Genomic DNA, 10,208 nt, shown 5'->3' on the forward strand with positions numbered 1-10,208 from the left:
AGGCCAACCGCTTCGAGGAGGTGGCCTGGTCCAAGTACAACCCCCAGGACCAGCTGTACCTGCACATCGGCCTGAAGCCGCGCGTGCGTGACCACTACCGCGCCACTAAGGTGGCCTTCTGGAAGCACCTGGTGCCCCACCTGTACAACCTGCACGACATGTTCCACTACACGTCCACCACCACCAAGGTGCCGCCGCCCGACACCACGCAGAACTCGCTCTCCACCCGCCGGCCCAACGGCAGCAACAAGGCGTGGCCGTTCAACACCAAGCGGCCGCCCATGTCGCCGGCGTACAACAGCGAGAGCGGCAAGGAGCCGTGGAACAGCGAGGAGGCGGCGGGCCCGCTGGTGGTGGAGAACCCGCGCGACTACTCCACCGAGCTGAGTGTCACCATCGCCGTGGGCGCCTCGCTGCTCTTCCTCAACGTGCTGGCGTTCGCCGCGCTCTACTACCGCAAGGACAAGCGCCGGCAGGACTCACAGCACCAACCGGCCAGCCCGGGGGCGGCCGCCGCGCAACAGCGGCAGGCCACCGCCAACGACATCGGGCACCACGGCCCCGAGGAGGAGATCATGTCGCTGCAGATGAACCAGACGCACCACGAGTGCGAGGCCAGCATGCCGCCGGCGGGCATCGGCGGGGGCGGTGTCGGCGTCGGGGTGGGCGACCCGCTGCGGCTGGCCTCGCTGCCCGACTACACGCTGACGCTGCGCCGCTCGCCGGACGACATCCCGCTCATGACGCCCAACACCATCACCATGATCCCCAACTCGCTGGTGGGCATGCCCAACCTGCACCCGTACAACACCTTCACGGCCGGCTTCAACTCCACCGGCCTGCCCCACTCACACTCCACTACCCGCGTATAGCTTTAAGGAGCCGAGCAGGAGCCTAGGGCCAGGGGTGGGGGGAGGGGAGGGGAGGGGGGGAGGGGATGGTGGAAGGAAGGCTGGGGGTGTGGTGGTTTTATAAGCATCATGGAAGCAGGAGAAGGGGAATTGAAAGAGGAATAAAGCGTTTTAAATAGACTTTTACAGAGGGGGGAGTCACAGAAGCTCTTTCTGGATGTCAAGTTGTGCAGACCTGCCAAAACAGAACTGCTTTCTCTCTGCCCTTGTGGAAGGGTCGGGCCTTTCAGCAGTATTTTTTTCTAAGAATCATTTTAAAAAGAAGCCTTTTTAAGCAGACTGGGGAGATATCAACATTTTTTTCTTGAATAAATAACAAAAAAAGAAAGAAAAGTGCTTTTTATTTCCCATTTTAGTCTGTGGGAAACTGTTATCATAAACTATGGCCTCTAAGATATCTGCATAATATTTGTGTTGCTTGATTTCATTTTTTCAATGCCTTACAGAGAGCTTGTTTTTTTTTTTTTCTCTATTTCTATTTTTCCCTGAAGGAGCACGTAGTGTGTTGTTCTGAATGATTGGATTGACAAACAAGAGGAAACGCAGATGTAGAAAATGCATATAGGATTGAATCAGCACCAAGCAACTGTTTTTTTTTTTTTTTTCAGTTGCTTACCCTGGAAACAACCACATACGTTTTCTTATCTTTTTTAAATCCAGGATTAAGGGTTCGTCTGGAATAGACTGCACCAACAGAGGAGACTGTGCAGATCATACTATGTTACTGTGATTGTTTCGTTAAGGGAGAAAAGTACATCTTTTACATCAAAACGATCTCTATCTCTGAGCGCCACACACAGCACACTTACACATAATGCTCCGGGCACGTGTGTGTTTGTGTGCACAATAAGGGAGCATCTGGACATGTCAGTTTTTTGAAAATGAGGATACTCTGTGTGTGTGTGTGTGTGTGTGTGTGTGTGTGTGTGTGTGTGTGTGTGTGTGTGTGTGTGTGTGTGTGTGTGTGTGCATTTGTGTGAGTTTGTGCATTTGCGTGTGTGTGTGTGTGTAAACTCATATGGCTGTGTACATGCAGGTGTGTGTGTGTGTGTGTGCGTGTGCGTGTCCTCTTTTAGTTTTTTGAGTGTTTGTGTTGTGAGGGAGGGACGGGTGGGGGGCTTGTTTATCATGTTGATTTGGTTCACCACAAGTAGTGTTTCAGCTGCGTCTCTGGTTGTCTGTCTTTGCGAAATAGCACTTTTGTTCTTTTAAAAAAATGTTATATATGTCTAATTTTGCTTAAAACAGATTTATTACAAAATTACAAAACAGATTTATTACAAAATAAATCTATTATTTTATGTGTAAGAGGAAAAATAGCTAAAGATTCAAACTAACTGACATGATCCATTGACTTTGTAAGAGTTCTGCCCAAAAAGGGGGACAGTGGCCTGTCTGCACTGACTAAACTTCAATCAGAGCAGACGTGTGTTTCTTTCTATCTATATCTATATATATATATATAAATATGGGCAAACATTCATATATGTATAGGGCTTTTATGAAGATTTAACTCCAGGGACCTGATTCAGCAAATGAGCACAGAAATCAGATTGAATGCATCAATGTTCTGACGACAGAGCTGTCATTTAGTGTTTGTGCTATTTGAACTCCTATGTCCATCCGCTGAGACAACGGCAGACATCTTTTTAAAAGCTCTATGTATATATTTATGTAAAAAATATATTTAGTATTTATTTATGTATACCAGATGTATACATGCTTATTGTGCCATGTGCCAAATTAAAACCATAAAACTGGAGAAAAGAAGGTTTCATAAAATACTTCTTTCTTCACGCAAGCTTTTTCCCTTTCCTCTCTGAAGTATGTCAAATACTGATTTGTTCAACTTGAGTTGCCATTTTAATGGAATTATTAGTGAGCTTTCAGTCCTCTTCCCCACAAGGACAATATTTTGTACCACAAACTCTGCTTTCCTTAGTCACATGGCCTGGGGAGAAACAGAGGCAGACACTTCTGTGAGTGCAGATAGAATTACCAACAGGAAATCAAGAAGAATGATTCAACAGTCAAGAGGGATTTCAGTAGCGCACACACCCACTTCATGGTAGAACTGTCTCTTCATATTTCACCAGGTATGAGTGCTGGATTTGGATGTTTGGTTGGGATATGAGAGAAAAACACTCAGCTCTTACTATTGCCTCAGAGAAACATCACAGGAGATGGAGACTGAAACCTTTGCCTTCATATTGTCCAGCAAGGGGCCTTGTAATTGTTCTGCTCTCTCTAATCAACCCCTTCTGGTCTGACTCAGCAGCCACAGGCTTAAGTGACACAGTCCACCTAAATCTTTGCTCGGTTCTACTATTAATAGTGTGTGAAGTTTGCTTAACAAGGTCACCTGCTGATCGTCTGTAAAAAAAAAAAAGTACTTCAAATCATCCACCGAACAGCACTGTTGTCGTAAGAATTTAGCAGGTCTCTTCCCAGCGCCACCACAGCCGCCTGCAACCGTTTGTCACCGCAGCGACCGAGCAACAGACAGGAAACCACATGCGCGCGTAGCGCCTAATGCAGATAAAGCCTAATGTTGTGCCAAATAGACACGCCGAGCCATTGGCTTTGATTAGGCCGAGCAGGAGAAGCACTCAGTCATCAACGGGTCCAGCGCGTCCTGCTCAATGAGGGGTGGACGTGGCGCTCGCAAATCCACAAAAAGGCCTGCATCCTCCATTTCAAGTCATCAGCCGTCTTGCGGGGTGCAAATTTGTCTATATCGGCCAAGTGGGTAATGAGTAGTCACTGGCTCTGAGGAGGCTTGGGCCTTTATAGCTGGCTGGGACTACATGGGTCCATTAGTAATCAAAAGACAGGAGGAAAGAGAGAGCACCTTCCACCACAATAACACACATTTTTGTTATTAGTAATTCTTCCTATTAGTATTTAGAGACTCCACTATTTTGGTAAAGGTAAAGTAGTTTTATTGCGAGATATTTTCAATAATATGGTGCATATTAATTAGACCTACTCTGCTCGGGGGAGAGAGGATCAGGATGGAATGCCAGTACTACACATCATTTGTGTTTTCAGGGTTGACCATGCAGAAGTCAGATTGCGTGCCAAATATCATTGTGCCACCCACTGGGACTGAAGGCAGAATGTAGATGTGATCCGGTACATTTGGCAAGCCAGTCAGTTGGGAGCTGGGTGCCATACGCACACCCACACACTCATCCTAGCAGAACCACTGTTAGGCTGGTATTTGGTGAGTTCATACACATAGTGAAGCCAATTATGTTGTCTGAATAGCATGTTTGGTCTATAGGTCACAGTTGAAATGGTGGCATTTTATCCACGTTCACAATAATTTTTCAAGAAAGGAAACTATGAACATTCTAACAAAATATTCTGTTCCGCCACAAAATGAGGAATGTGACAGATTTAATCAGATCTTTAATCAAATACGGTGATTATCTTCACCGATTACATAAAATTGGTGTGCAAAGTTCAATCAGACTACACGGTTTAGAGTTTGTTTGCATGTAACCACATTGATTGCCTGTGCTGTCAGTGCATTCAATTTCTGAAGTTTGAAGTTGGAATTCTATATTATGTGGGGGATCATTTGACCGCTTAGCTAAGCCAGGCAACGGATGAACGGGCAGTGGTGGAAGTCTCTGTTTTCACATGGGGATCCACTCTTCACTTTCACACAAATGTTGGTGTTTTTTTTAGGCTGAACGTTTAGTTCACAAGACGCTGGGCTGTTTGAATCATCTCATTTAGGTGTTCTGAAAATCTTTGTTAAAAAAAAAAAGAAAAATATGTGAAAGATCAATAAAGACTCCAAATGCTTTTTAGTTATATGTCTGAGGTTAATCATTCTCAGTAATCACTGTACAGAACAGTTTTATAAGAAGCCCTGTTATGAATATATCTATGTTATGTCCATAGAATGTATTTATAATTGTGCACATAAGAAACATATACAAAAATAAAAAATATCTATACATCTTTACACACAGCATTTCATTGTGGGTCTTTGAAAAACAGGAAACATCGCAAGTAGCTTTTTTCTGCAGACTTTGTAGTGCACACATGGCCTAGTTCCGCTCTCAGAGGGCACGTGCATGTGTGCTCACACACACACACACACACACACACAGCTCTCCTGCAGCTGCATGGTTGTTGCGATGCGAGTAAGAAAAGGAATATATTCAGTTTCCATCTCCTTATTGAAGCCGACAGGAATAATTGACCTCTGATGGCTACATAGAGCACTACGAACATCTCTGAAATCCTTATCTAATCGGTTCCCTGAGGCTTCATACCCTACAGGCGTATGTAAAAGTTGGTCCTATGGTCATATATACCACCACATCTGCTGTACTGGACATGGGGTTTTTGCTGCTTGCAAGATGCAGGCTGCTTATACATCATTTGCTAATACTGTTGTAGCATTATAAGGGAGTTGTTTATCTTTTTATCATGATAAAGGAACAAGGACATTAATTGGACAGGGCTGTGGAGCGGCGACTGGAAAGCTTCCTTTCTGAGGGCCAGAGGTCCCAGCTGCTGCTGTGACTGGTACTATAATGATCCAATCTCCATGATGGATGGCTGCGAGAAGCTACAAGGCTGTACTGAGACCAGGAAGGGGGGGGGGGGGGTGCTGTGAATACCCAGCACCCCCTAATCATCTGCGCTACCAGATAAACCCCCAATTACATTACAAGTTATTAGGTACGATTCAGTCTGCCTCTCAAAGCAGGCACGTGTCCATTTAGGAGGCCTATCAGTGATCTGTACTAATTACTGTGGGCAGCAAATCTTCAGGGCACATTCAAGGCAGGGCCAGCAAGCATGCACTCAGGCGTTTTAAAGTGATTCCGATCCGGGCCCAAGCTAATGACATGGCTGAACCTTTATTAACTTTATGTACGGCTGATAACGACCCCAGATGCAGGTTTCGCCCTAACCCTTTCTCTCCCTATCTCTCAAATGAGCCATAAAGCCGACTCTTTGGCTCCGACTATTGCTCAGAGGGCCGTGACAAGAACAACGGAGTCCACCGCCGCAGCAGAGGGCAGAGCGGGGTTGCGCAACCGCTGGAGATGGCCGCCGGGAGCAACGGGGGAAAGGAACCACAGACAATGTGGCTCCTGTGCAGCAGTAGACGAAATATAGGGAGACCATTAAAGACCTCCAGCCGATGCCTGGGCCAGCGGAGATCAAGCAGCATATCACAGGCGCCGGGGAACACTCATCATTCACCCCCACCCTCCCCGTGGGAGCATATTTCACAATGGAGCGTCATTCCATTGTCTGTCACAGACTGCCTGTGTGAATCAGCTGGTTCAGTGGCAGTTCAATGGAAATTCCTGGGGAGTCCTCTCCAGGCAACAGGTGGATCGGTCGAGATCCGGGTTAAAAACATTGGGTTTGCCCTGGAATAGAATATCACAACAAAAGGTGATCAAAAAATATTTTAAAATCATCATCAATTTTAAAATCATTTGAAAATGGATGACCTTTGAGATAGTGTGCTCACTGGAATGTACATCATAATCATGAGGGCATTATGAGTCTAATAATAAATAACTATAATTGACATTGTTACTTATGGAAAATATTAGGCATGTTCACATTCCTGAGACATTGATGTGGGCTTTGTCATGCAGGCATTCATCTCTCATGCGGGAACTATGTAATACAGTTGCATCAGTTGCAAGAGTCTGACCATCAGATGGCGGTCATTCATGCCCTATACAGCCTGCTGAAGCAGAAAGGTCTAAGAGTCTGGCAAAGATTAACTCTATGATATTCTGTATTTTAATAGACTGAGGAAGATATGTATTTGGTAACTGGGTGCAGAAAACACTTCAAATATTTCTGGATATATTCAATGAAGCCTTTTTGTTATCCTTTTTTATTTTAGGGTTGTCTTTCTGTTAGTTACTTTTTAGTTCATGTTTTGCTTTGTTTTGTTTTTGCTTGTTGTTGTTGTTTTGCTGGTTGGTAGTTGTCAAGTTATTTTGTCGAGTTATTTTGGTCATGTGAGAAAAATAACACATTCAGTCATGTGTCGGGTCTGACATGATTTGAAGTTTTGTTTGTAATGCCCTCTCAGGTGACATTTCCTGAGCACTGATTAACAATGTGGTGGAAATGGCCCTGCACATACTGCAAAGGAGATGGCAAAGGGTAAACTAGCAATAAACAACGTCTCTGAGTCTCTTAAGAAAAAAAAGAGCTAAAAATTCCAGTCACCACACAGTGGAATTCAAATACCTCTGAAGTAACCATTCTCGCTAAAGAACTCTGTGCATTTCCTGTTCCTCCCAGTGCGCTCTGGAATGAAAAATAGCCTGACGGCAAGTTCAGTCATGGAAGACAGATCTAACTTAGCAACCTAACTGTGGTTGCCGTTGCTACCTTTAGATATATTTAAAAAAACAAACAAACTGGTTGACCGAGAGGGGGAAAAAGTTCATTCATTTCAGATGGTGGCGGAACCCCTGGGCCCAGTAGGTTTATTTTCTTTGCACCAGCCGTCCAATGTAGAAGCCTGACAAACCTCCAATAAAAACAACTCCCTGGAACTGTGGGTTCCTTTCGGTTACGTAACGTCAGCGCTCTGCTGCCTTCATTAGGAGGTGGCTGGTCTCCCTCCCTCTCTCGCTCCTGCTCTCTCAGCTCCTCACACAGAAGCCGCTCGCTGGGCACGCGTGTGCGCTCGCGTACGCTCCCAAGGGCACCACACTGCTCGGTCTCCTCCATTAAACAGACAACATGAGGCAGCATGAAGCGCGCTGCGCTCGTCTCTTAACGATCCACCCAACAGGGCTTCCTCTCCCGCCGCTTTGGTGTTGTCTTTGTTTTCCAATCCCAAGATGGGCCATACGGCAATCAAAAACAATTTACATTTTTGTGCTTAATTGGGTGAACAGGGTGAAGCCATAGCAACTGCTTTTTTGTTTTGTTTTGTTTTGTTTTTCTGCCATACGTACTATTGAAACAAAACAGCATGCTTAAATCCTGTCTAGAAAAAAAACAAAGAAGAAGAACTGTGTATTTTCATATGAATGGAGTTGAAGCAGACGTGCCTCCATTCATGTTCAAATTGATAGCCACTCATCCCTGCGAGCTGTTTCTGTCATGCAGATACACTAGACGAGGCACCAGGCCCCGACAACCGTCTGCTCTCACAAGCTCTCCATCCTCACTCCAGCCGCACATGCTAATTAAGCAGGGCATGGCTGCTAGGACACAGCAGGCCTGGTTCAAGGTGATGCGGAAATTTTCAACTATTTATGAATTACAGCCCTGCAAAAGTGTTAAGTCATGTCAAATACTGTCCACAGTGTGTTGTTATACACACATACACAAAACATCACATAGATTATTGATATTTGAGAGGAAGACATCTAGAATCTAGTTGAGAATAAAAAAGTGTCAATTCCGTGAACACATAATGTGTTATGTTATAACCGAGACAATGGCCACTGCAGTGCTTTTTCTTTCTATTTTAGTATTTTTCAGAAATTGCTGGAACTTCCTGTTTTGTAGCTTTCACACCCTCTCTGTGCAAATGCGTTCCAAAACTTTGCCATAAAAGGAAAGTCCCCAAACCCAGAAGCCAAGAAAGTTTCGGATTCCTAAACAGCTGTGGCCTGAGTGCTGCGTCCACCCCCACTCTTTGGCTCTCCCTACCCAGCTACCGTGGACAGAGGTCAGTCTGTGGCCAGCAGAGTCAAGTGCCAAGTTCAAAGCCAACTCCTTGAGGAGGACACTAAGGAGAATGGCCAGAACACAGTGTCTTTAAACAAACTAAGGACAGGATGCTCACACTAAATACTGAATAATGAGCCCTCTCTTCCCCCCCTTTTAGATCCAAGGCGGTATTGCGTAACAGAGGAACCCAGAGTATCACTGTTGCATTGTTTCACAAATGGATCACTGTTGCATTGTTTTTCCCTTACCAAAAAGTAGCTTTCTGTCATCATGTGTGAAGAACATTCAGTAGTTGTCCTTGTATTTATTATCCCCAACAGCAGATCCTGTGGCCTATTTTTCACTCTCTCAAATCTGTTCACCCCCACACCTGCAAATTTGACACTGACACACACCTGTCGTTTAATATCAACAACAACAACAACAACAACAACAACAACAACGCCACATTGAGTAGTGGGGCTTTTAAATCTTTCAAAACGTTGTACATGGATAGTTTCATCAAGTTGTGCTTTGATGTCTCTAGCCTAGTTGAGATTCTCTATCACCACGGAGATCCTTAATGTGTCAAACATTGCCTGCAGATGATATGAGGTTTTGACAGCCTGTGGTTGACTAATTGAGCTAGATTGAGCAGGGCCTGACTTTAGTATTTCATCACCATTTAAGAAAAGGATTCTATTAACGGTTTGAAGGATTACTCAGAGACATTACAAATTAACCTGCGCTCTCCTACTCCTAGCCCTACCCTAAGGCAAAGGTCGAAAGAGGAGACGCAACGTCAGCAGAGACATTTTAGCCTCTCTTGCTCATGTTTACCAAAAATAACTCAAGATTCTGCAATCTTGTCTGTTTGTGTGTGATACCCAGTGTCACATGCAGTTGTGTGAGTAAATCACAACTAAAACCACAAGACTCTTAGGAACTGATTTCATCATAACTGTCACAGGTTTTAGCTATCCTCTGATCTCACAACCCAATTTTAGCACTACTCTTTGTGATGAGAAGTGCCATTGTTGGCCTTGCTGTTACATAATGTTCAATATCTGCCTTGTGACATAATGTAACCTAAACAAGCTAAAAAGGCACATCTTTCTTCATAAATTGGCAAATGGCTCTGCTATGGTCTTGTTCTCTGTACTCTTCTGTTGGCGTAGCTGTGGGACATTCCAGGCAGTATTTCATCCCACTCTAAAACATGGGCTTTCAGAGGGCAAGCAAGTGCCCCCATGACTCCTCAAATAGCCCCTGACTCTTGGGCAGACACAGACAAAAATGCTCTCTATTGTTTTGCACTCGGCATGGTTGACGCACATCCTGTCGAAGACATCCACAGACTAGGGTCTTTGTCTTTGTTGATTTCCTTGTGTGCTCTCAGAAATGCTCAGTAAAACATAATCAAAGCACGGCGATGAAGGAAATAGAAACAAAGCATAGCAGACACACAATGCATGGCAGGCACGGCTACTGACACTTTACAGTCTCTGCGTACCTCATACTGTAAACACTCCAGTAGGCTATAGAACATGACTTAACATAGATATTAAAAGATGATGGCGGAATGCATTGATTAAAAAATACGACAAACATATGACAAATGAA

At 44.7% G+C, this 10,208-nt stretch overlaps 1 protein-coding gene across 3 annotated transcripts in view; it reads left to right on the forward strand.

The window, feature by feature from the left end:
- nlgn3a (neuroligin 3a) overlaps positions 1-899 on the forward strand; it is a 111,954-nt gene extending 111,055 nt beyond the window's left edge. For all 3 annotated transcript variants that reach the window (XM_042074824.1, XM_042074826.1, XM_042074825.1), the window contains one exon: positions 1-899. This exon is cut by the window's left edge and continues 47 nt beyond it. In XM_042074824.1, coding sequence (XP_041930758.1) covers positions 1-872 — 872 coding nt within the window. In that variant the 3' untranslated portion in view covers positions 873-899.
- The last annotated feature ends 9,309 nt before the right edge of the window (positions 900-10,208 follow it).

The sequence above is a fragment of the Alosa sapidissima genome, chromosome 20 (genome assembly GCF_018492685.1).
Source record: "Alosa sapidissima isolate fAloSap1 chromosome 20, fAloSap1.pri, whole genome shotgun sequence".
Lineage (NCBI taxonomy): Eukaryota > Metazoa > Chordata > Actinopteri > Clupeiformes > Clupeidae > Alosa > Alosa sapidissima.